At 46.0% G+C, this 27,654-nt stretch overlaps 1 protein-coding gene across 4 annotated transcripts in view; it reads left to right on the forward strand.

Annotated features, from left to right (window-relative positions):
• Positions 1 to 2,045: 2,045 nt before the first annotated feature.
• LOC135243255 (disintegrin and metalloproteinase domain-containing protein 11-like) overlaps positions 2,046 to 27,654 on the forward strand; it is a 73,382-nt gene continuing 47,773 nt past the window's right edge. For all 4 annotated transcript variants that reach the window (XM_064314944.1, XM_064314943.1, XM_064314947.1 and 1 more), the window contains exons 1-4: positions 2,046 to 2,173; positions 2,612 to 2,802; positions 19,046 to 19,122; positions 21,381 to 21,447. In XM_064314944.1, coding sequence (XP_064171014.1) covers positions 2,116 to 2,173; positions 2,612 to 2,802; positions 19,046 to 19,122; positions 21,381 to 21,447 — 393 coding nt within the window. In that variant the 5' untranslated portion in view covers positions 2,046 to 2,115. The remainder of the gene's footprint in view (positions 2,174 to 2,611; positions 2,803 to 19,045; positions 19,123 to 21,380; positions 21,448 to 27,654) is intronic.

The raw sequence follows: 27,654 nt of genomic DNA on the forward strand, positions 1-27,654 counted from the left end.
CACAAACACAAGCGTTTGGTATATTAGCTGCGGAGTTCATGTTTGTTCTAATATATCTCATAGAGAGACAATTTGTATCTCATCTGGGTTACTTTTCCATCCGCATAGCAAACATGGTGCTTAGTGACTAGCGCTCTTAACTCAAACACTAAATCATTTGGCGACATACCTCAGGAGGTAAAAGCAGCTGTCTGGCAGTCGGAGGGTTGCCGGTTCGATCCCCTGCCCTGGGTGTGTCGAAGTGTCCCTGAGCAAGACACCTAACCCCTAATTGCTCCCAATGGGCTGATTGGTACCTTGCATGGCAGCCTTTGAGTGTATGTGTGATTGGGTGAATGAGAGGCATCAATTGTAAAGCGCTTTGGATAAAAGCGCTATATAAATGCAGTCCATTTACCATTTATTTGCCTGTTTAAAAAAACAGCACACATCTTTGCAGCGTAATAGATGATTTATTTATTAGGGAAGAACTTAAACACATTTTCAGCAGCCTTGATTGGCTGAGAGATTGGCCGTAATGTAAACCAGCGTTCCCTGTGCCGAGTCTGAGAGCCCCTGGATTCGCCGATGTATCCCAGCATGCACGCAGCCAGCTGCCACTTCTCTCCCTCCGCAGTCTGCCATCTGAGTTGCGCAGTAATCGTGCCATAGGATTGCGCCACCTAATTAGCTGATCGGGCCCTGATTGGCCTGGTTGGACTGACACGGGCCCTGATTGGCCCGGTGGGACTGACACAGGCCCTGATTGGCCCGGTTGGACGCTGATCACGTGGGGTCCCCTCCCCCCTGGGGTGACGCTAGTGGCTGATCTCAGAACGCAGATTGCAGGATCTTGAGAGATCTACAGAGACTCTTGCATCACAGAGCTTACTGCAGCAGGCATGGCAGGGAGGGCCACCTTAGGCACAGGTCTGATGGGTCAGGTCCAGCGCAGCATATGGTGCCTGTCTCCTCTCACTAACCAAGGCCTGCCCTGTGTGTCACATGTCAACGTTCAGATGATGCAATCAGCTAAAAGGATGCTTTTTTTGTCCCAAAAATCAGATGGGTGCAAGGCACCCTCTGGGTACTTCTGTCACGCACAGGCCAGATACAGACTCATGCACTGTGCTTTTTAAAGGGAAAAAGCATGCGCAAAAATACTTCATACTGTTTAAGGCTTCGCACAAAGCCATTCATTAGACTGGTTCAATTTTCAACAAATACCTTCAATACACATAGCATGCAAATACAGCGACACATTTACAAAATTCAAATTATTATTTTTTCCTAGTTTTGTTTTTCAGCCTAGTTTTACTTAGTTAAACTTTGTAACATCAACTAATTGCCAGAATTGTACAGAAAAAATCCTTGCATTCTTCTGCACAAAACTGGAAATCTTATCTAAGCGTGGAAGTCTCAGGCTTAGATTATGTCTAGCCTGCTGCACCCACATATAGGACAAGCTATAGAGGCTGTTGTGTTGTTTAAAAGCTTCCTGTACTTATATAGGCTATAGAAGGGACCACCTTTAACATACAATATCCACAGTTGCTTCAGAGTTGGTGGTCTTAACCCTTCATCGTCCTTACCGAGTAGATCGTGCAGATGCGTCAATTTTTGCTCAAGACCAAGCTTTTCCACCGGCCTAAACCGGTGTCAGACAGACGGGGCTTTTAAGGGGAGTCGAGGGAAGCGCAGTATTTCCACGCGTACCCGCTCGCGCGGAGGACCGTGGACGGTTATCAGAGATGGAAAAGGGAGGGCGTATGCGGTCCCACGTGCTCTTCCCACCGCAGACTCGTCTTTTCCAATCCTCCGTTTCCATCAGGCTGAAGACGGACAGCATACACGCACGTATACGCATCGCAGGAAAAACGTGTACACAATCCTGCCCCCCAATTCCAGTTTTCTGCATATGTTTATGATTTTTTAATTTATTTATTGACAAATTCACCTTTTTCATTTACAACGAGGCTCATCAGCGAGTATGTGGATGGCTGAAAGCGCCGTCGGGGATATGGCTGAGGACCAGTAACGGTTTAATTACGGCTTTGAACGCAAACCTGTGTTTTTCATAATTTGGCACTGTTATTCCGCTTCCTTCATGCAAATCCGGGGGACTATGTGAACACAATGCTGGCGGTTCGGTGCCTGCTTTTTGCTGCAGTGAGCGCGAGGTTTGCCGTGACAGGTAAGGGCGGGAGAAAGGATGAAACCGCATTGCTTCTTTATTTGCTACTCTGTCCCCTCTGTATACGTATTTTTTGTTTTGCACCTCTAATCACTTTTCCTAGTACAATATTGTTGTGTCGGTGATTCACAGCTGCGTCTTTGCCTCTGTGCCAATTCAGTCCGTTCCTGTTTTAGCTTTCTCTTCACCCGTCAGCAGAACCGATGCGGTATATTTGCTGCATCAACAGAATCTTTCCCCGCAGCGCGTCTGTCGAGCTGAACACCCGGTGCTTGCATGCAGCAATTTGTGATTGTAGAGGTCGCTTGTAAAAAATAAAAGAATAAAATGATTGCCAAAATCAATGTCGGTTTTATTGTGCGTGGGTTGTTTAACTGCAGTAACTGCGACATCGCGTTCATAAAATCTGATAAGTTGCCCTGTTTCCCTGCGTTACAGGCTGGAAGCGCTCCGGGAGGCGCGATGCAAGTGCATGGAATTGGGAAGCTTTGGAGAACCGAGGGAAACGCGGCTCGGCCGCTGAAGAAGTCACCAAACCCAAGCGGCTTTTGCAGCAGATGGACTCAGAGGGGGAGATTATTCATGGTCACCTGGACACAAGGGTAAAGAACGACACCGAGGGCGCCCTGGTGAGTCTGCTGCGACATGACTAAAAACCGCACGGCTAGGAAACAGATTAAAACCAGATTTGATCAAGGATGATATTAATTTAGTGGAAAGCAGTGATTATTTAAATAAAACTATTCATTTGTTTGTTCTGGAAAAAAGAATAATAAAATAAAATTAAATCTCTGGTTGTGCTATTGAGCCTGGGACAGGCTGCAGCTGGTACACTCATCCCTGTGATTAATAACACATACCTGACTTCCTGCTGTCCTCACAAGTTCCCATAACGAGTTCCCTTCCCAAAGCATTATGGGTAGAGCAGGAAGGCCCTTTTCTCAGCCCTGTTTCCTGTTTTGTGTGTTCTCTAGCAGTCTTGCTTCCTCTCAGGAGGAGCTGACAGTACAGAAAGGGAGACCCTTTCTCCTTATTAAGCGAGACCCTGTCCAAAACACTGTATTTCACATCAAGACTCACGCGCCTGGGAGGGGATGGCAATCTCTGGTGTCTCTTAAAATACTGTCATTAGTGCTCTGCGGTGTTTTAGTTGTTTGTGTGGGCGAGTCCTTTTGAAGATCTGCTTCAGTCTCAGTTCATTGTGAATGGGCCAGTTCACCATTCACCATTTCACTGCAGAGATGTTCCGGGGTGCATGCAGCTGTCAGCTGCTAGGGCCATGTGTGATTTAATTCCAGTTTTTATTCCACATCTTTTATATGAAATATAGTCGTTTGTGTGGGCTGTGCATAATGCAGCAATTAGCTGAGGGATACACTGCTCTAGTCTGCAACATGCGATACACTGCTCTAGTCTGCAACATGCGATACACTGCTCTAGTCTGTAACATGCGCTATATACTGCGCTAGCCTGCAGCATGTGATACACTGCTCTAGTCTGCAACATGCGATACACTGCTCTAGTCTGCAACATGCGATACACTGCTCTAGTCTGCAACATGCGATACACTGCTCTAGTCTGCAACATGCGATACACTGCTCTAGTCTGCAACATGCGATACACTGTGCTAGTCTGCAACAAGTGCTACACACTGCGCTAGCCTGTAACATGCGCTATATACTGCGCTAGCCTGCAGCATGCGATACACTGCGCTAGGCTGCAACATGCGATACACTGCCTGCAGCATGCGATACACTGCACTAGTCTGCAACATGTGATAAAATGCACTGATCTGTAGCATGTGATACACTGCTCTAGTCTGCAACATGTGATAAAATGCACTGATCTGTAGCATGCGATACACTGCTCTAGTCTGCAACATGCGATGCACTGCCACATGGCTGTGGAGGGCTGAATGTCTGTACTCACACACATTTTATAACCTGTGTGTGGTTTGCACTGCACTCTCAACAATACTGAGTTAATATTGTATTATTATTGTAACTATTTAAAATAACAGTCTATTTCGGAACAAATCTCAGCTTCCGCCTGAATTTTTTAAATAAAGGTATTTTCAAATATATACTGAGTTCTTACTTAAATTCAGAGAACAGCCCTAGCTGCCCTTTAAGAGCAGTTGGGCATATGAACCTGTGGGGAGCAGTTGGGCATATGAACCTGTGGGGAGCAGTTGGGCATATGAAGCTGTGGGAGGGCATATGAAGCTGTGGGGAGCAGTTGGGCATATGAAGCTGTGGGGAGCAGTTGGGCATATGAAGCTGTGGGGGAGCAGTTGGGCATATGAAGCTGTGGGGAGCAGTTGGGCATATGAACCTGTGGGGAGCAGTTGGGCATATGAAGCTGTGGGGAGCAGTTGGGCATATGAAGCTGTGGGAGGGCATATGAAGCTGTGGGGAGCAGTTGGGCATATGAAGCTGTGGGGGAGCAGTTGGGCATATGAAGCTGTGGGGAGAAGTTGGGCATATGAAGCTGTGGGGAGCAGTTGGGCATATGAAGCTGTGGGGAGCAGTTGGGCATATGAAGCTGTGGGGAGCAGTTGGGCATATGAAGCTGTGGGAGGGCATATGAAGCTGTGGGGAGCAGTTGGGCATATGAAGCTGTGGGGAGCAGTTGGGCATATGAAGCTGTGGGAGAAGTTGGGCATATGAAGCTGTGGGGGAGCAGTTGGGCATATGAAGCTGTGGGGAGCAGTTGGGCATATGAAGCTGTGGGGAGCAGTTGGGTATATGAAGCTATGGGGAGCAGTTGGGCATATGAAGCTGTGGGAGGGCATATGAAGCTGTGGGGAGCAGTTGGGCATATGAACCTGTGGGGAGCAGTTGGGCATATGAAGCTGTGGGAGGGCATATGAAGCTGTGGGGAGCAGTTGGGCATATGAAGCTGTGGGGAGCAGTTGGGCATATGAAGCTGTGGGGAGCAGTTGGGCATATGAAGCTGTGGGGAACAGTTGGACATATGAAGCTGTGGGGAGCAGTTGGGCACATTAAGTTGTGGGGAGCAGTTGGGCACATGAAGCTGTGGGAGCAGTTGGGCATATGAAGCTGTGGGGAACAGTTGGACATATGAAGCTGTGGGGAGCAGTTGGGCACATTAAGTTGTGGGGAGCAGTTGGGCATATGAAGCTGTGGGGAGCAGTTGGGCATATGAAGCTGTGGGGAACAGTTGGACATATGAAGCTGTGGGGAGCAGTTGGGCACATTAAGTTGTGGGGAGCAGTTGGGCATATGAAGCTGTGGGGAGCAGTTGGGCATATGAAGCTGTGGGGAACAGTTGGACATATGAAGCTGTGGGGAGCAGTTGGGCATATGAACCTGTGGGGAGCAGTTGGGCATATGAAGCTGTGGGAGGGCATATGAAGCTGTGGGGAGCAGTTGGGCATATGAAGCTGTGGGGAGCAGTTGGGCATATGAAGCTGTGGGGAGCAGTTGGGCATATGAAGCTGTGGGGGAGCAGTTGGGCATATGAAGCTGTGGGGAGCAGTTGGGCATATGAACCTGTGGGGAGCAGTTGGGCATATGAAGCTGTGGGAGCAGTTGGGCATATGAAGCTGTGGGAGGGCATATGAAGCTGTGGGGAGCAGTTGGGCATATGAAGCTGTGGGGGAGCAGTTGGGCATATGAAGCTGTGGGGAGAAGTTGGGCATATGAAGCTGTGGGAGGGCATATGAAGCTGTGGGGAGCAGTTGGGCATATGAACCTGTGGGGAGAAGTTGGGCATATGAACCTGTGGGGAACAGTTGGGCATATGAAGCTGTGGGGAGCAGTTGGGCATATGAAGCTATGGGGAGCAGTTGGGCATATGAAGCTGTGGGAGGGCATATGAAGCTGTGGGGAGCAGTTGGGTATATGAAGCTATGGGGAGCAGTTGGGCATATGAAGCTGTGGGAGGGCATATGAAGCTGTGGGGAGCAGTTGGGTATATGAAGCTATGGGGAGCAGTTGGGCATATGAAGCTGTGGGAGGGCATATGAAGCTGTGGGGAGCAGTTGGGCATATGAACCTGTGGGGAGCAGTTGGGCATATGAAGCTGTGGGGAACAGTTGGGCATATGAAGCTGTGGGAGGGCATATGAAGCTGTGGGGAGCAGTTGGGTATATGAAGCTATGGGGAGCAGTTGGGCATATGAAGCTGTGGGAGGGCATATGAAGCTGTGGGAGCAGTTGGGTATATGAAGCTATGGGGAGCAGTTGGGCATATGAAGCTGTGGGAGGGCATATGAAGCTGTGGGGAGCAGTTGGGCATATGAACCTGTGGGGAGCAGTTGGGCATATGAAGCTGTGGGAGGGCATATGAAGCTGTGGGGAGCAGTTGGGCATATGAAGCTGTGGGGAGCAGTTGGGCATATGAAGCTGTGGGGAGCAGTTGGGCATATGAAGCTGTGGGGAACAGTTGGACATATGAAGCTGTGGGGAGCAGTTGGGCACATTAAGTTGTGGGGAGCAGTTGGGCACATGAAGCTATGGGGAGCAGTTGGGCATATGAAGCTGTGGGGAGCAGTTAGACATATGAAGCTGTGGGGAGCAGTTGGGCATATGAAGCTGTGGGGAGCAGTGTTGAGCTGAGAGAGAGCCCTACTCCCCATGTGGGTGCCATTCTGTACAGGTTTATGAACAGGCCGCAGGCCTTCGTGAATCATATCAGAAGTGGTTCAGTGAGGTCCTGGTGTGGGCCTGCTCCTGCGCTGGGGCAGGAGAGAGAGGAACAGAGGAAGTAACAGTCTTGAGGCCGCTCCGCCTCATCATCAGAATCTAATGAAATATTCAAAAATCACATCCAGCTTTCCTGCCACGTGGTTGGACTCCTACCTCCTTCATTATTCAGTGGCCAGTTGAAGAATTTTCCTATCAATGATTTAAGCCTGGTGCATGTGGATTGGGCCAGAGGAACTGGGGGGTTCCTGAGTGGTCTTGCATTAAAAGGAGCAGGGGAGCCTTGGTCCTAAACTCTGAAGAGTCTGTCACAAGCAGACACAACTGATAAGAATGTGTGTGTGTGACCTCCATATCACCCGATCGCTCCCTAATGCTCCTAAACTTTATCAGTCGCTGGGGGCCGTTTGAATAATTCAGGTGTGGCGGTATGTGCAGGTAATGTGTACAAAGTGCTGGAAACAGGATCAAGCCCTCCTGGAGTCTAAACCGCGTGATTTCAAGGGTATGGTTTCCAACCCCAGCTGGTACGCTGGTGTCCTCTTAGGAGTTGGAGTGAAAGCTGCACCCTGGGCTGGCTATAGATTACAGGTCTTGCTGCAAATTAAAAAGTGCGAGCCCACGTCTCGAAATGAACCCTGGTCTCAGACTCCCGCTTCCAAAACCAAAATAAAGGGGTGTAGGGCCAAGGCCTGGAACCACGAGCCTGAAATAAGAGCATCCCTGTCGTGTGTCCGGTCAGTATTGTAACTGAGGTGCCAGAGGTGCTATTGAGAAGGCCCGGGCTGAACACATTTGAACTGGGACCGGCCAAACACGAAGCTAACAGCTGTTAGTGGTCTTTGAGCCTCTCTGTGGTGGTTGAGACATGACAGGCCAGAGAGATCGTTTCCATGGGTCTGAAGCGCACTTCTCATTCCCAAAATTAGTGCTGCTCTTCAGACAGCTGGGACACTCCTTTTTGTGTTAGTTGCTGTTTTGTATTGTCCATATTTGTCGTCTGATTCCCCTTGAGAACAAGATTTGTAACATTTTTCTCATTGCAAGGGAAACAGTGCTAAAACCTGTTAGATCCAAGCAGTGTAATGCCATAGTTCAGATACCCATGGTCATCAGTATTAGGGGTAACATGTTATTTTGATTAAGTGTTACTGTATTATTACATTATTTTAAGCATCTGTATCATCATTTCATTAGGTCTCAACTGTACTTCCATTAGAGTCATATTTCCCTCAAACAATTATCTACAGCATAAATCCCAAAACTGTTTTTCTGTAGCAACAGCACATTGGTTTGATGTGCGGTTAAAACTGACTGTGGTGTGGGGATGGCTGGTTTAAGCAGCCACACCTGTCCTGGGTCAAGCTAATTAGACCTGGCTAGTTATCTAATTGGTTAGGAATTGGATAATTGGCCGGGCTGATTGGACCCAGGAACAGGGGTGGCTGCACCTATGCATAGTGAGGCAATCAGTGCACAGGTTAAATCTGCCATCCCCACCCACACAAAGGAGAGCCTCTCGGTCATGACAATGTTAACATCTACTCCTTGGCTGTAACATCTTGCCAACTTCGTAAATAAACGTGGACTATTTGAACATCTTCTCCCTGTGTCTCTGTGCTGGAGGGCCCCCTAGGAAAGCCACTGCGGTGGCCTGTGGCTGGCGTGTTTGCCGCACTGACAATGAATACAATGAATGTGCAATGCATTCACATCAGTTAGATAACTGATCTGTTCATGACATGGAGTAGTTGGGCATGTTTAGCTTCTGGGTCTGTAGAGTCCACATATCAGTGCTGTACTTGGTGTGGTTTGCTGAAGATTTCATTGACAAGGTATTTTGTTTTAATCATCAAGCTCATGAGAGCTCAGAGAGTACTCATGATTTTGGTGGAAAGAACTGTGGCAGTGTAATATAATGGGTATGGAGGTGGTCTTGTGACCTAAAGGTCACAGGCTCAATTCCCAGGTTGGACACTGCCATGGTACCTGCATTGCTTCAGTATATATGCAGCTGTATAAATGGATGCAATGTAAAAGTTGTGTCAGCTGCTCTGGATAAGAGTGTCTGCTAAATGCTTGTAATGTGATATATTTACATAATTCAGTGACAGCCCTTAGTCTTAAGTACAATCAACCAAAACTGGTTCTGTGCGTGATTTCTAAATTCATTTTGAAATGCTTTGGTATGACCTCAGAGTAGGAACTGCTCTCAAACAGGAGCTCCCTATCCGTATGTGCTGGTTTTCATTCCAACCATAATTGCAATGTCTGAATTGTGACGAGCTGTAAATGGTTCTTAATTAGATACTTTTAATGTCTGCTGAAGGTTAATTTTCCCTCTTACAGCGTGATGTCAGAAATAGCTATACATACCAGGAAGAATGACTGCCCTATATTCACATCCTGGTATTTTTTCAGTCAGGTCAGCTAATGATTCCATTTCTCTAATAGGCTATATGGTGCATGTTTCGTTTAAAAGGTGATTACCTTTTTTAAATGTATGAAAATTTTACACTGACAGGTGAAGGCATTCGGGTCCTGAATGTGTGGACGACTGTTCACTGAAGCCGTTTGTTAAAGATGAAGAGTTAAAACACAAAGCTAATGGCGATGAGCTGTGTCGTGTTGTTAAGTTGAAAAAACTTCGAGAAATGAAATACATGTTTTAAACAACCTAGATGGATAGAGATTAAGGGGGGTGGCCCCAAAGTTTGATTTGATGAATATGTGGACAGGGAAAAGGCATGTAAGCTTTGCACTTGAGCATTTTGGAAGTAAAATGGAATCAATGCAGGGCTGCTCACCCTTGCTCCTGGAGATGTACCGTCCTGTAGGTTTACACTCCAACCCTAACACAGCACACCTCATTCAACAGCTAGAGATGTACCGTCCTGTAGGTTCCCTCGACCTAACAACACTCCATTCAACAGCTAGAGATGTACCGTCCTGTAGGTTCTCACTTCAACCCTAACAAAGCACACTTCATTCAACAGCTAGAGATCTACCGTCCTGTAGGTTTTCACTCCAACCCTAACACAGCACACCTCATTCAACAGCTAGAGATCTACCGTCCTGTAGGACTTCACTCCGACCCTAACAAATCACTCCTCATTCAACAGCTAGAGATCTACCGTCCTGTAGGTTTTCACTCCAAACCTAACAAAGCACACCTCATTCAACAGCTAGAGATCTACCGTCCTGTAGGTTTTCACTCCAAACCTAACAAATCACTCCTCATTCAACAGCTAGAGATCTACCGTCCTGTAGGTTTTCACTCCAAACCTAACAAAGCACACCTCATTCAACAGCTAGAGATCTTGTTGAGCTGCTAATTAGTAGAATCAGGTGTGCCAAATTAGGGTCGAACTGAAAACCCACAGGGCGGTAGATCTTCAGGAACTGGGTTGAGAAGCCCTGGTGTAGTGTTTATGAGGCTAACATAGTTTCCTAGATATCATTATGCTGATTTAAAAAGCACTCCAGTTATGACCCATGTTGTATTAGCTAATTTGTTTTTAAAAGTAGAAACACTGATGGCTGGGTAGGGGTTGATGAAGCAGTAGATATCTTTGAAATTCAGTGCTGACAAAGAGCTTTAGGAAAATCACAGTATGAAACATAGAGGGAAAGCCATCAAGACCAGTGGACTTTTCTCTGTGCCTTACGTGTTTGCATGGGCTGTTATTATATCTGAGGTTGTTTTTATTTTTGAGAAATACCTGGACATAGTTACCTATTAAAATGTAATTCCTGTAAAAATACACATAATAAACTGTATTTTTAAAAAATCAACATACATACACATTTAGTAATACTAATACAGCCTTATTTACTATATCAACTTTAAGACAAACAACACGCTCGTAATTATCTCATCGCGACCCATTAAAGCCAATGGCGCAGACGTTGCTTCATAATTTCAAACTGCTTTCCTAACGGCTATTTTGCGTCCTGCGACTTGTGTTACAACTGTGAATATGTACGGATTCCTAGACGTGCTGATAGCGACCAGCCTTTCTCATATTAACCTCAAATATGCAAGACAGGACACTTAAACTGTATGCTGGCAAATTTATGTAAAGTTCCATTAATTTATATGTGGTGGTTGATACACGTCCCCTTAGCAACCAAAAGCTAGCGCTGGACCACCTCTGACTTATTTGCCGGCACAGAAAAAAAATCGTGAAAGTACTGAAAAAATAACCACGGGAGGATAACAAGGACATTTTCCCTTTATAACTAGGTACAGGTTGTTACAGATATTTCATCTATTTCATATATAGTTGCAAATCAGTTTACGGTTTTCTGTCTGTCGAACAAAGGTGGTCGGATAGGTGCTCTCATTCTAGCATTGACTTTGTTTCAGGTAAACTCAAGATAAGCGATAGCTAATAGCTAGCTGACCAGTAACAAGCCTTCAATAGTTATGAAAAATTAGCTAAATAAATTGATTGTAGCTAGCTAAACGTAGCTAACATTGTATAAATTATACACAGTAACGTTAGATCAATGCTAGTAGTATATAGTTGATACTCTTTAGTTACGTTTTGAACTAACGTTATGATACCTGTTTCCATTGACTTGACAGCGTTACATTGCCTGATCATTTTTTGTTGTGGTAACCTAGCAAGGTCATCTTGGCCACCAAACATAAGAGCCACAGTGTTTCCATCAATGCATGCTATACAAATAAATAACCTACAGTAATTGCATTGGCTACACATGCTGCCCACTAGCCCCAGTTTGTGTCTCTAATCATCGTTTTTAAGCAATATCATAGAAAGAGTGCACTTTTTACACAGGAATGTGCATGTAACCCAGAACAGTTATGGATTATGCAAGGAATGTATGATGCTCAGCTACGGTCAACACTATCTGTTTCTGTTATGTTTTTCTGGTAGTGTAACGTTATCGCATTTGAGCTTGGCCACGTAACGGTTCTTTTCTTCGAATGGTAACCCCAAATAATACTGGCTAGACTGGCTTAACTAGCTAGCTAACGTAATTTACTTGTTATTTATTTTGCTTGTTATCAGAAATATTCTAGAGGGACTCTGTTGTTATTGATTGTTTGCGGAAGTCTGCCTGAAGTTAAGTTAGGGCCAGGACAACGCACATGCACAGTAACGTTTGTGTATGTTGTTACCTTTGAAAGTGTCTATAGTTTTGTTAAAAGTGAAAGGAAAACACAGTTAAATAAGGCTCGCAGAAGAACTTAATTGGTGTAAAAGTTGTAGAAACTGAAGGTCTTGGGGTCAAGCCTCCCCCTAGGTGTCAGGGGAAGGCAGAGAGAAGAGCCCTGAATGGTTAAACTAAGTGGGTAATCACTGGGGCATCAACTGCCAGAATCACAAGCATAGCATCCATTTTCATAGCGATTTAACTTACCTGAAGTTTTAGGTAAGTTTGGTGCCTGAAGTTTTTTTTTAACCTGTCTGCTTATTACTGGAGTATTTGGTTTTTGGCACAGCCAGTCTCTTTGTCAATTAAAGTGGCTGCTTCAAGTGTGGATTCAAGCTAAACTTGCAATTCAGTTCAAGTGTTTCTTTTTTTTCTTGTGCAAACACAGGTTAGCAAGTTCATTTGGTCATTGCCAGACTTGCCAAACAGAGTTATTGTTATGAAAAAGAAAAACATTTCATTTAAATTGGAATTGAATTGAATTTGAAGACAAATGTTGATTGAATCAGTGTTGAATCATTGAATTGAGATTCCACAGATAGTTTTGTTTCAGTGAGCAGGTTTTCCACAGATAGGTGTGTTTCAGTGACCAGGTTTTCCACAGATAGGTGTGTTTCAGTGACCAGGTTTTCCACAGATAGGTGTGTTTCAGTGACCAGGTTTTCCACAGATAGGTGTGTTTCAGTGACCAGGTTCTCACCCTTTCAGCAGCTTTGATTGCCTGTCAGCGTATAATTTGGTCAGGTCTAGCAGCTTAATCACCAGCTAAAATAACGACAGCATCATCCCACACACACTATCTTAAATATAAATTAATTAGCGTCATGTAGCTTTTGTATATGAATTCCCCTATCAGTGCTCAGCCTTGAATTATTCATCTTAGTTGTTTTTTAATGGAAGTCATCCACTTGCTAAAGCCACCCAGGGTATTGATTGTGTGTCATCCTGAGTAAATCGACTGTTAAATCGAAGCTTGCCTCGGTTTCGCTTTCAAGATTCAATTATGTCAGCTGTGATGAAGCTGCTCTTCCCCCGAAATACCACCGCTCTTCCTCCTCCTGCTTTGCCTGCCAGGGAGAGAAGTGGTCACAGGCTGTTTACCTCCACCTTCAGTCCTGTTAGTGCACATCTCTACCTCCACCTTTAATCCTGTTAGTGCCCATCTCTACTTACACCTTCAGTCCTGTTAGCGCCCATCTCTACGTCCACCTTCACTCCTGTTAGTCCCCATCTCTACGTCCACCTTCAGTCCTGTTAGTCCCCATCTCTACCTCCACCTTCAATCCTGTTAGTCCCCATCCCTACCTCCACCTTCAATCCTGTTAGTCCCCATCTCTACCTCCACCTTCACTCCTGTTAGTCCCCATCTCTACTTCCACCTTTAATCCTGTTAGTACCCATCTCTACCTCCACCTTCAATCCTGTTAGTCCCCATCTCTACCTCCACCTTCAATCCTGTTAGTCCCCATCTCTACCTCCACCTTCACTCCTGTTAGTCCCCATCTCTACTTCCACCTTTAATCCTGTTAGTACCCATCTCTACCTCCACCTTTAATCCTGTTAGTACCCATCTCTACTTACACCTTCAGTCCTGTTAGTGCCCATCTCTACTTACACCTTCAGTCCTGTTAGTACCCATCTCTACCTCCACCTTCAATCCTGTTAGTACCCATCTCTACCTCCACCTTTAATCCTGTTAGTACCCATCTCTACTTACACCTTCAGTCCTGTTAGTCCCCATCTCTACCTCCACCTTCACTCCTGTTAGTCCCCATCTCTACCTCCACCTTCACTCCTGTTAGTCCCCATCTCTACCTCCACCTTCAATCCTGTTAGTGCCCATCTCTACTTCCACCTTCAGTCCTGTTAGTGCCCATCTCTACCTCCACCTTCAGTCCTGTTAGTGCCCATCTCTACGTCCACCTTCAGTCCTGTTAGTCCCCATCTCTACCTCCAGCTTCACTCCTGTTAGTCCCCATCTCTACTTCCACCTTTAATCCTGTTAGTGCCCATCTCTACCTCCACCTTCAGTCCTGTTAGTGCCCATCTCTACCTCCACCTTCACTCCTGTTAGTCCCCATCTCTACCTCCACCTTCAATCCTGTTAGTCCCCATCTCTACCTCCACCTCAAAGTCAAAGTCAAAGTGTCAAAGTGTTTTTATTTGTCAAGTGCACAGTATAACACAGGTCATTCTGAGCAAAGAAATTCTTGTGACATGGCAGGCAGCAACTACGTAGAAGCAAGAGCAAAATATCGAAAATATCTAAAATATATCAAAGAAATATCACACAATAAAAATACACATAATATTAAACATAGTGTTAAATATTAACAGCAAATAAGTACCAGCCTGTACAGATGGGGGGTATGGACAGTGGGAATAGGAGTATTAAATATTTAAATATTAGCCATATATAAAGTGCAGGAGTGCTGATGGATATGTGCATAAGATTGTACATTGAACGTACATAGCATACACAGGAGGACATGTGATCAATGTGATCCCAGGGATTTATGTTGCTGGTTGAGAAGCCTGATGGCCTGAGGGAAAAAACTGTTTGTGAGTCTGGTCGTCCGTGCCCGGATGCTCCGGAAGCGTCTGCCAGACGGCAGCAGTGAGAACAGACCATGGCCTGGGTGGCTGAAGTCTGTTATGATTTTCTGTGCTTTCCTGAGGCATCGTGTGTGGTAGATGCCTCGCACAGATGGGAGGTGGCAGCCAATGATGCGCTCCGCTGTCTTCACCACCCTCTGAGGGCTTTGTGGTCAGCAGCGGAGCAGCTGCCGTACCAGGCAGTAATGCAGCCAGTGAGGATGCTCTCGATGGTGCACCTGTAGAAATTGATGAGGGTCTTAGCAGACATTCCAAACTTCTTGAGTCTCCTCAGGAAGTATAGGCGCTTTTGGGCAGTTTTCACTGCTGCGTCTGATTGCCTGGACCAGGTGAGGTTATCGTTTATGACCACACCGAGGAACTTGAAGCAGGAGACTCTCTCCACTTCAGCTCCGTCGATGTGAATGGGGGCGTGACCCCCCCCTGTCGCTTCCTGAAGTCCACGATCATCTCCTTAGTCTTGCAGACGTTGAGGGAGAGGTTATTGTCCTGGCACCATGTTGCCAAGACACTGACCTCCTCTCTGTAGGCGGTCTCATCGTTGTTGGAGATGAGACCCAGGATGGTGGTGTCGTCTGCAAACTTGAAGATGGCATTGGAGCTGCGTGTGGCCACACAGTCGTGCGTGAACAGGGCGTACAGGAGGGGACTGAGTACGCAGCCCTGAGGGGCTCCGGTGCTCAGGGTCAGTGCAGAAGAGGTGAGGTTACCCATTCTCACCACCTGGGGTCTGCCCGTCAGGAAGTCCAGGATCCAGTTGCAGAGGGAGGTGTTCAGACCCAGGTTCCTGAGCTTGGGAACGAGCTTAGCAGGCACAATTGTGTTGAATGCTGAGCTGTAGTCTATAAACAGCATCCTCACATAGGTGTCTCCTTTATCCAGGTGGGAGAGGGCGGTGTGCACTGTCAGTGCGATGGCGTCGTCTGTAGATCTGTTGGGGCGGTATGCGAATTGGAGGGGGTCCAAGGTGTCAGGAAGAAGGGAGCAGATGTGGGTCCTGACTAGCCGCTCGAAGCACTTCATGATGATGGAGGTCAGTGCTACAGGGCGGTAGTCATTCCAGCAGGAGATGGCAGGTTTCTTAGGTACAGGAACAATGATGGTCTGTTTGAAGCAGGTGGGGACTGCAGACTGGTTCAGGGAGAGGTTGAATATAGCGGTGAATACCTCCGCTAGCTGGTCGGCACACGCGCTGAGGACACGGCCTGGAATGCCATCTGGCCCTGGTGACTTCCGAGGGTTAACTTTTTTAAAAGCTCTCCTCACGTCAGCCGTAGATAGGGACAGAGTGCAGTCGTCCTGGTCCTCATCTAGCCTTACAGTAGGGATGGCGTTGCTTGCCTCAAACCGTGCATAGAAGATGTTGAGCTCGTCCGGAAGAGAGGCGGCGGGCTGGGCATCACTGCTATTTCTCCCTTTGTAGTCTGTGATGGAACGCAGTCCATACCACATGCGTCTTGGGTCGGAACTGTGGTAATCAGACTCCAACTTGTCCCTGTAGGCTCTTTTGGCGTCTCTGATGGCTTTCCGTAGGTCATATCTGGACTTCCTCAAGGCCTCCAGGTCCCCAGAGCTATGGGCAGAGGACCGTGCTCTGAGCTTTGCATGGACATCACCATTAACCCAGGGCTTCTGATTGGGGAAGATCCTGACATTGACTTTCGGGATGACATCATCAATGCACTTGGAGATGTAGGCTGAGACAGAGTCTGTGTATTCATCAATGTCCCCATCAGCTGCAACACAGAACATCTGCCAGTCTGTGGTTTCAAAACAGTCCTGGAGGGTGGCAATGGATTCCTCACTCCAGCGTTGGACTGCCCGAAAAACCGGTTTTTCCTGTTTTAGTCGTTGTCTGTAGGTTGGGAGGAGAAGAATGGAGGTGTGATCCGCCTTACCAAAGGCAGGGCGGGGGAGGGGTTTATAGCTGTCCCGTATTTGAGTATAACAATGGTCGAGAGTCTGGTCACCACGGGTAGGAAAGTCAATGTGCTGGTGATATTTAGGCAAAGCTTTCCTCATATTAACCCTATTGAAATCGCCAACAACAATAGAAGCTGCCTCAGGGTGAGCATTCTCTAGTCCATTGATTACTCCGTAAAGGTCTTCAAGCACGCGCGTTTTATCCGCCAGCGGGGGTATATAGACGGCTGTGATTATAGCGGAGCTGAATTCCCGAGGGAGGTGGAAGGGACGGACTTTTATAGTTAAGAGCTCCAGGTCTGGTGAGCAGTGTTTAGCGAGTACTGTTACATCCGTACCCCAGCGAGAGTTAACCATAATGCACACCCCTCCGCCTCTGCGTTTACCTGACTCCGTAGTTCTGTCCTGCCGGTAGATGGAAAATCCAGCCGGAGTAGCAGCCGAGTCAGGCACCGCAGGGTCTAGCCAGGTCTCAGTGAACGCCAGCACGCAGCAGTTTGCAATGTCCCGCTGGAAGTTAATAGTGCGTGTAGATCGTCCATTTTGTTATCAAGGGATTGAACATTTGCCAGTAAAATGCTCGGTAACGGCGGATTGCAGTGTCTCGTCCGAGATCTGCATAGGATACCGGCACGTTTGCCTCTTTTCTTTCTCCTTCGTCGGCGTATTGGTAAACACGGCGGCAGCAGGACAAAGGGGTCGCAGCACGTACTCCGGTAAGTTGAAAAAAAGTTCGTGTCCAGTGCCGAACGAACTCCCAAAAGTGCTTGTCGATCATACTGTATGAGCGACAGTGCAGTATGTGCAAAGATACATAAAAATAAAATAATAATTAACAAGATAGTAAACAAATAGCTACGAGTTGGTTGCGGAGCCATTGTCAGTGCAGCCTTTCCACGGCGCACCGGAACCGGAAGCGGGACACTCCAATCCTATTATGCACTGACACTCCAATCCTATTAGCACCCATCTCTACCTCCACCTTCTAATAAGTCTGTTTTGTCCTGCTTAGAGAAGTCCCCAACAGGGACTGTTGCTGCCAAGTTCCTTCTCTTAATGGTAGCTGAGAAGCACATCAATGTTGATCTGAAATCAAAGCGAGAGCAAGTGGGTTTTGGAACCAGGGATGAAACCCTGCTTTTGAGCAAACAGATTCTGCAGCATGTATTCTAACATGGAGAGTTCTTCACTGAGTACTGTCTCACACTCAGAAAACCTCATTTGACTCATATTTCATGTGTCAAAACTAAACCTTTCCTCAAATGCAAAAGACCATTTGAAGAGATAGTTGGGATATAACTGTTCAAATCTCACTATTCAGGGGAATGGAGGGTTTTTTGAATTGGAGAATACCATATAATAGCAGTAAATCCATTGTTTTTTGTTTTTGAGGAGTTACACCTGGGTGACATCATTATTTGGGGCAGAGCCCAGTAAATGTTCTTTGCTGTGGGATGAACATCGCAGCAGTAAGCCGGGCATGCAGATTTTTCCTATATAACATCCGCAGAATCCGCCCCTTTCTCACCACCTACTCAACCCAGCTCCTGGTCCAAGCAATGGTTCTATCCCGCCTGGACTACTGCAACTCTCTTCTGGCTGGACTACCGGCATCTGCCACCAGACCCCTGCAACTCATTCAGAATGCTGCGGCTCGTCTGGTCTTCAACCTCCCCAGACACTCCCACGTCACTCCCCTGCTTACTACCCTCCACTGGCTGCCTGTTACAGCTCGCATCAAATTTAAAACATTGGTCCTAGCATACCAGGCAGTCAAGGGATCAGCCCCAGCATACCTCCACAAGATATTCAAACCCTACATGCCAGCCAGATCCCTCCGTTCTGCTACCTCAGGACACCTAGCACCTCCCCCTCTTCGCACCTGCACTTCCAGAACACGTCTCCTGTCTGTTCTGGCCCCACGATGGTGGAATGACCTCCCTGTGGAGGTCAGAACAGCTGAGACACTGACCCATTTCAAACGACGACTGAAGACTCACCTCTTCAGGCTGCACCTCTCCCCATCCCTCCCTAACCCCCTGTAAATGACTGTAAGCTTAGGGTTGTAACTAGGCAGCTGTTTCGTAGGTGACTTAGGTGCATTAACTGTCTTAACTACTGCTTGTATTTTTTCCATAGATTGCGTTGTTGCCGTTCTCGTTGTGTTAGTGTTAATCAGTTTAACCTTCAGGGTCCAAGTTGAACTATGTGGTTGTTCCCTGCACTTGGACCGGTACTTCTCTCTAGGGGTTTCGTCATACTTGTTCCTGGTTATGGTTATACACTTTGTTGTACGTCGCTCTGGATAAGAGCGTCTGCCAAATGCCTGTAATGTAATGTAATGTAATGAAGTATTGAAAGTGACATTAAGAATAAGACATGACTAATGGAAAGAAGATAAATGTGAGGTGAGGGGAACAGCATGTGGAATACGTCCTCTAATGTCTTCTCTTGTGCTTCTGCTCTGCTTCCTCCCCCAGCCTGTACATCTGGCCCAGAGCAGCTTCCAGCTGGAGGCCTTTGGGAAGACCTTCATCCTGGACCTGGAGCTAAATCAGTGAGTTCATCTCGCTCTGTCCCTGGGATCCCTGACTCTAGTCCTGGAGGGCGGTAGCGTCTGCAGGATTATTGTTTTTTTCTTTGCAATCTGAATTCGGTCTATAAACGAAGCATGCAGACTCTTTAACCAGGTGATGACTTTCTGTAGGCTTAGCAGTCGAGTGCTGAAACATGAAAATGCACTGACACTATGGCCCTCCATGACTGGAGCTCGATTGAAAGTCCTTCAGTGTAACTAAGCTCTCCAGATCCGGTGTTCTCCTTAGTTTCTCTTCTTATGAATTAGAAAGTTTTCCTCTCCAGCCTAGTTTTTACTGGGTACCTTTTTTTGGTAACTGGAGTCTGATTGAGGATTACGAGCAAAGTTTGACTGGTGCTTTTAGGGAACAGAGACATCATGGCCAAGATGGCAAACAGGAATATTGCGCTGCCTGAATTATGGAGTTACTGTATGCAAATAGAGTGTGGATTCTTTGGAGAATTTTCATTGCACCTGAATTGCATGGACACACATACACACACACGCAAACACACACAAACACACACACATACACATGTACACACAAACACACACACATACACACGCGCACACACTCACACAGGCACACACAGACATACACATACACAGGCAAACACACACAAACACACACACATACACACCTAGCGCATACTGCTTTTTTTTACGCTTCCTTCTATCACGCCTCTGAAGATCGTAAGGCGTTTTCATTCTCATAAACCGGAATCCCTCTCTCTCACATGCTTGCACAGGGCTGCCTAATGCCTCCCACCCCCAGCTGGATCTGCGCAGCTGTACCCCTCTCCCCCTCACCCCGAGAGGGGGGAAAGTGGTGCGGATGCTGCATTATATATGACACTTAAACACAGAGCCCCTCGCCATGGTGATCACAGCATCCCGAGCCCAGAGCCTCACAGGGAGAACACACATCAAGCAGCAGCAGTAACAGAGAACCTGTGTAACACAGTGTTTGTTTTCTCTGTGCAGTAACCTGTCTAACACAGTGTTTGTTTTCTCTGTGCAGTAACCTGTGTAACACAGTGTTTGTTTTCTCTGTACAGTGACCTCCTGTCTAACACCCTGTTTGTTTTCTCTGTGCAGGAACCTGTGTAACACAGTGTTTGTTTTCTCTGTGCAGTAACCTGTCTAACACAGTGTTTGTTTTCTCTGTGCAGTAACCTGTCTAACACAGTGTTTGTGTTCTCTGTGCAGTAACCTGTGTAACACAGTGCTTGTTTCTCTGTGCAGTAACCTGTCTAACACAGTGTTTGTTTTCGCTGTGCAGTAACCTGTGTAACAAAGTGTTTTTCTCTGTGCAGTAATCTGTGTAACACAGTGTTTGTTTTCTCTGTGGAGTAACCTGTGTAACACAGTGTTTGTGTTCTCTGTGCACTAACCTGTCTAACGCAGTGTTTGTTTTCTCTGTGCAATAACCTGTCTAACACAGTGTTTGTTTTCTCTGTGCAGTAACCTGTGTTACACAGTGTTTGTGTTCTCTGTTTAGTAACCTGTCTAACACAGTGTTTGTTTTCTCTGTGCAGTAACCTGTCTAACACAGTGTTTGTGTTCTCTGTGCAGTAACCCGTGTAACACAGTGTTTGTTTCTCTGTGCAGTAACCTGTCTAACACAGTGTTTGTGTTCTCTGTGCAGTAACCTGTGTAACACAGTGTTTGTTTCTCTGTGCAGTAACCTGTGTAACACAGTGTTTGTTTTCTCTGTGGAGTAACCTGTGTAACACAGTGTTTGTTTTCTCTGTGCACTAACCTGTGTAACACAGTGTTTGTGTTCTCTGTTTAGTAACCTGTCTAACACAGTGTTTGTTTTCTCTGTGCAGTAACCTGTCTAACACAGTGTTTGTGTTCTCTGTGCAGTAACCCGTGTAACACAGTGTTTGTTTCTCTGTGCAGTAACCTGTCTAACACAGTGTTTGTGTTCTCTGTGCAGTAACCTGTGTAACACAGTGTTTGTTTCTCTGTGCAGTAACCTGTGTAACACAGTGTTTGTTTTCTCTGTGGAGTAACCTGTGTAACACAGTGTTTGTTTTCTCTGTGCACTAACCTGTGTAACACAGTGTTTGTTTTCTCTGTGCAATAACCTGTCTAACACAGTGTTTGTTTTCTCTATGTAGTAACCTGTCTAACACAGTGTTTGTTTTCTCTGTGCAGTAACCTGTCTAACACAGTGTTTGTTGTCTCTGTGCAGTGACCTGTTTAACACAGTGTTTGTTTTCTCTGTGCAGTAACCTCCTGTCCTCTGACTATGTGGAGCGGCACTTTGACAGCACAGGGAGGCCTTCACAGACTGTGGTAAAACTTTGGCGGTGGGGTGGGCGGGGCTAAGTTTAGGTTGGAATTACTCAGTTGTGTTCTTTGTCTTCAGACTTCCTCTGTGTGCATATTGATGTGTGCATGTGTGTCTGTGTGCATGTGAGTGTGTATATGTTTGTGTTTATGTGTGTGTGTTTGTTTATCTGTATGTTTCTGTGCGTGTGTGGGTGTGTTTTTGTTTTTGCATGCGTGTGTGTGCATGTGAGTGTGTATATGTTTGTGTTTGTGTGTGTGTGTGTGTGTGTGTGCGTGCCTGCAGGTGTGTATTTGCATGTTTCTGTGCGGCAGAGACAAGTTTGATCATTGTTTTGGCAATTGCATAGATGCTGACATGCTGTGTACACACTGTAGATGTTAACGGAAAATTTACCCCAAAATGGAAAAAAATTCTTAGTATCTGCAGATGATAATGCAAACACACAGTGCATGACTTGTGCATCTAATACCCTGCTAGCCAAGACACAACTCCTTAAAACCTGGTCTGTCTGTTTTTCCTTGCAACTGAAGTGAGAAAGCTGGCATTTCCTATCTAATCTAATCTATGTTTTGTTCTGTTCTGGCACTGAAAATCCACATCTGATTGGCTAGAATTCAAATGGCCTTGGGGCTTTAGTCAGCAGCAGACCTGGGTCAAATACATATTTAAAGTATTCATTAATACCGAGTATTTAAATTACAAAATATATTTGAAAATACATTTAAGGAGCACTTGCCTGTATTTGCAATAACTTTCAAATATGCCTAATGGAATTATTTGAAAATATATTAACAACATAAGGCCAGTGGTGCAACAGGCGCAATTGCACCAAGCTGTTGAAAGACTTGAAAAGCATTGGAAGATGCAAGAACCTCAGCTCTGAAAGTTGAGCATTTTGTCTAATTAGAGGACAGTATTTTGATGAGAATGAATCAGGTGACTGCTGCCGGACCCAATCCGATTGTACTGATTCCCATTGTGAATTTGTAGTGAATATGCACGGCTGGATTCTGTTTTATCAGTGTCTAACCTTACACAATGAAAAGGTGGAACTGTACATATGGCTGTCGAATGCTCTGACAACAGAAAATGAGGAAATACAGTAAAAGACCACTAACTTTAAAAAGATTGCATGGGTACAAATAAACTGGCAAGTAGTTTATTAAGAATTCTGAGTTTGCCATCCCCCCCATGCAAAGACATGTATGGGCATTTAGGCTACTGTCTGTTAGACGCAGCACATGGGTTGTTTAAAATTGTCAACGTAGACCTCCCCTTGCCCATAATCCAAATTCAACCCCTAGACCCTAGTAGTTCTCCTGGAGTGCCCTCAGTATTATAGTTCGCTGACATCACATCAAGGGCCACTCTCAAAGATTTTGCAAAGAACTCTGGGATACCCCCTTCAGCATGAAGCATGCATTGTTGCTGGCTCGGTAATTTCTGTCCAGAGGTCCAGAGTACACTAACACTGTAGTATAAGGTAATGTCCTTATGTAGAACAAAACAACATAACATTTAATTTAATGTATTTTTAAAAGGTTTCCCAGGAAAATATTTATTTAAAGGAATGTATTTTAGGACGGAGTGTAGCACAGTGGGTAAGGAACTGGGTTTGTAACAGAAAGGTCGCAGGTTCGATTCCCGGGTAAGGACACTGCCGTTGTACCCTTGAGCAAGGTACTTAACCTGCATTGCTTCAGTATGGATACAATGTAAAATGCTATGTAAAAGTTGTGTAAGTCACTCTGGATAAGAGCGTCTGCTAAATGCCTGTAATGTAATGTATTTTTTTAATACTATTTGTGAAAGTATTTAATTTTCTATTAAAAGAACTTAAAAAAATCAAATACATAGTATAACCTTGTGTAAATGTATTTGAAAATACTTCAAATATGTATTAACACATACGTATTTTGTATTTGACCCAGGTCTGGTCAGCAGCATGGTGTCCAAAACCAATACTAAAACCTCTTGTAGAGGGTACTATAAGAATTTTGTTGGTTTCAGGATCAGCAATCAATAACATTGGCTTGATATTTTTCTTGATATCTGTTTTTTCTTTATTTCTTCATGTATAACTATTAAACAATTATGATTTTGATTTAGAGGGAGTACTCATGATTGTGGTGGACAGAACTTCGGCAGTGTAGTATAAAGGGTATGGAGCTGGTCTTGTAACCTACAAGTCACAGGTTCAATTCCCAGTTTGGACACTGCCATGGTACCTGCATTGCTTCAGTATATATCCAGCTGTATAAATGGATGCTATGTAAAAGTTGTGTAAGTTGCTCTGGTTAAGAGCATCTGCTAAATGCTTGTAATGTAATGTAACTTCTCTACTTGAGTACAAAAAGCATATTGACATTGACATTCAATTTCTCAGTGGTTCTCAGTCAGTATTCTTCTGATTTCTAAGCATATCACCTATATAGCAGTAGTTTATTGTCCTCTTTGAATCAAGCAATTAAGCATGTGAGTAGAGTGTTCCTCTGATTTTTCTGTGGAGCTGGTAAAGCACTTTCTCCCGCTCTGTCTGCATCTTCTGTACCTTTGGTACCTCAGACTGAGCTGTACATCATTGGCTTAAAATCTTCTAGTGCAATTAGGCACTTTTACTCTATAGAAAGCAGATTGTGTGTTTCAGCTGCGCTCTGTGGTGATTAGAGGTCAGATTAAACCAAGGGGTGGACCGGCTGAGATGAAACAGGAAATGACCTCACTCCTCCTCCTGTTCGTCTCACCTGGAGCCCTGCCCAGTTTCCCCCCTGTCAGTCAGTGAAGAGGGGTTTATCCGTTGTGCAGGGGTGGTTTCTGGGGGATACCCAGCGGTTTCTGGGGGATACCCAGCGGTTTCTGGGGGATACCCAGTGGTTTCTGGGGTATACCCAGTGGTTTCTGGGGGATACCCAGTGGTTTCTGGGGGATACCCAGCAGTTTCTGAGGGATACCCAGCGGTTTCTGGGGGATACCCAGCGGTTTCTGGGGATACCCAGCGGTTTCTGGGGATACCCAGTGGTTTCTGGGGATACCCAGCGGTTTCTGGGGATACCCAGTGGTTTCTGGGGATACCCAGTGGTTTCTGGGGATACCCAGCGGTTTCTGGGGATACCCAGTGGTTTCTGGGGATACCCAGTGGTTTTCTGGGGATACCCAGCGGTTGGGGGATACCCAGCGGTTTCTGGGGATACCCAGCGGTTTCTGGGGATACCCAGTGGTTTCTGGGGATACCCAGCGGTTTCTGGGGATACCCAGCGGTTTCTGGGGATACCCAGCGGTTTCTGGGGATACCCAGCGGTTTCTGGGGGATACCCAGCGGTTTCTGGGGATACCCAGCGGTTTCTGGGGATACCCAGCGGTTTCTGGGGATACCCAGCGGTTTCTGGGAGGATACCCAGCGGTTTCTGGGGATACCCAGCGGTTTCTGGGGATACCCAGGGTTTCTGGGGATACCCAGCGGTTTCTGGGGATACCCAGCGGTTTCTGGGGATACCCAGCGGTTGGTGAGGATACCCAGCGGTTTCTGGGGGATACCCAGCGGTTTCTGGGGGATACCCAGCGGTTTCTGGGGGATACCCAGCGGTTTCTGGGGGATACCCAGCGGTTTCTGGGGGATACCCAGCGGTTTCTGGGGGATACCCAGCGGTTTCTGGGGGATACCCAGCGGTTTCTGGGGGATACCCAGCGGTTTCTGGGGGATACCCAGCAGTTTCTGGCAGCAGATCACCCCGTGTTTGGCGCTCGTAAAGAGCCCTGCCGCAGTCAAACGCTGCCCACTCTCCCCATCCCTCACGCACACGCCCAGCCAATCAGGAGCTCGTTCCCCTGGCAACCGGCAGCCCATTTTGGCCCAGTCCTGTCATTCAGCACAGGAGAGAGGAGGAGAGGATAAGGCTAGAAAAAAAGAATAAAGAGCAAATTTGAAAGGCAGGGAGGAGAGGAGCCGGGTGACTGGGATTTGGCCGGGCGCGATGCACCATCTCCAGGCAAATCTCACTCGCTCAGTCTGTATGCACATATACCACATGCAGATAGACAGAGAGAGAGAGAGAGAACATGCTCAGTCTGTATGCACATATACCACATGCAGATAGACAGAGAGAGAGAGAACATGCTCAGTCTGTATGCACATATACCACATGCAGATAGACAGAGAGAGAGAGAACATGCTCAGTCTGTATGCACATATACCACATGCAGATAGACAGAGAGAGAGAACGAGACACATGCTCAGTACTGAGGACTGTAGCAATCACATACCACATGCAGATAGACAGAGAGAGAGAGAACATGCTCAGTCTGTATGCACATATACCACATGCAGATAGACAGAGAGAGAGAGAACATTAATGCGGAGATCGCCAGAGGCTGCGCTGCACTGCCCAATGTGCACCTGGCTCGCCACCCCACCATCGGCCCCTGGTACCTATCAAAGTCTTTGCTAAAACGCTAAAAGACGTGGCACTGGGACGCAATCCATCCAGCCCCCCCTCCACCATCAACAGACCCCATCTCAGGCATCAGCCCCCCCACGCCGTCGGTCACCGTCCTCGGGCCCCACATCAGCCTGACAGCAGCAGTCATCACTCCAAAACCCTGCACCCACCCAGAACCCCGCAGCCCCCCATAAGGCCCCCGCCCCCCAAAGCACACCCCCACCAACACCAGCCCAGCTACGCTGCAGCCCTTACAATGGCCCCTGTCCCACCTGCCCCTCCTTCTGAGCTAGGTGAGATCAAACACCTGCTCAGTGTGCTGTGTGATAGGTTGCTGAACTAATATGAATTCATATCTGTGAATATATATGTGATGTGAATATATATAATCTAATATGTGAGTATACAGTATAAATCAGTTATACTGTGTACTATACAAATACTAAGTAAAAAAATGACATAAATGACATTTATTATCAGCTATGTATTTTGTTTCACTTGAAATGCTGTGAATGATTAAAATGAGTTAATTCTGTATAAGCTGTTGGAACATACAGGGTCTGTGGTCTTCTGTGTTTGGGCTGAAGAGCACAGACCCTGAATTCCTCAAAAACATTTCTAATGCTGACATTTTAATTTTTGTTGAAACTTGGTGCCGAGAAGATACCATCACCCACTGCCCCTCAGATTATGGCGAAATTATAGTGCCCTCTATAAAATTAAAAACAGTGCAACATGGCAGAGACTCCGGAGGGATACTGGTGTGGTACAAAGAGGAACTGGCTAAATACATCACAGTAACCAAAAAAGAACAATCCCACTTATGGTTAAAATTGAACAAAGAAATTGCAGATTGGGAAAAAGATATATTCCTGTGTGCACCTTACGCTGCCCCAAATGAATCCCCCTATTATAATGAGGAATTCTTCAACGCTCTGCATACAGAAATATGCCATTTCCAGGCCCAGGGAAATGTGCTACTGTGTGGTGACCTTAACACCAGAACAGGAACAGAACCCGACTGTATCGATCCCCAAGGAAACAATCATGTTCTTGGAAACACCCCTTTGTTCATTATACCAACCACTACAAAAAGAAATAACCCAGACAATATAATAAATAAGAATGGTAGGGAGTTAGTGCATCTCTGTCAAGCCTTTGGCCTGTACGTCCTTAATGGCAGGATCAGAGGGGACTCTTTAGGAAGGTTCACATACTGCTCAGCTCTTGGGACTAGTGTTGTGGACTATGCTGTCACTGACATGGACCCTTCCTCCTTTAGTGCATTCACTGTCAGGCAACAAACCCCCCTTTCAGACCATAATCAAATCAGTGTGTTTCTGAAAAGATTTGGACAATCCAGAAACTCATACCCACAGCCCTGTAATCTGTATGATTAGGGCTGAAACAAGCACAGATGAATTCACAAAAGCAATGAGATCAGCTGAATTAACTAACTCTATTAACACGTTCATCAATACTCCTTACCAAAATAACAGAGATGGCTTAAATCTGGCTGTTACTAATATCAATTGTATTTTCCAGAAAACAGCAAATAAAGCTAAACTAAAAGTTCATAATAAAGGGAAGCTGAACAAAAATTAAAATTGGTTTGATATTGAATGCAAAAATATTCGAAAAAACCTAAGAAAATGATCAAACCAAAAACATAACCAACCATACAACTCTGATTTACGCCTCAGGTATTTATATTCTTTAAGGTCAAACTCTTAAAGAATATAAAAACACCCTAAAACAGAAAAAACAAAAATA

Source organism: Anguilla rostrata, chromosome 17 (assembly GCF_018555375.3).
Source record: "Anguilla rostrata isolate EN2019 chromosome 17, ASM1855537v3, whole genome shotgun sequence".
Classification (NCBI taxonomy): domain Eukaryota; kingdom Metazoa; phylum Chordata; class Actinopteri; order Anguilliformes; family Anguillidae; genus Anguilla; species Anguilla rostrata.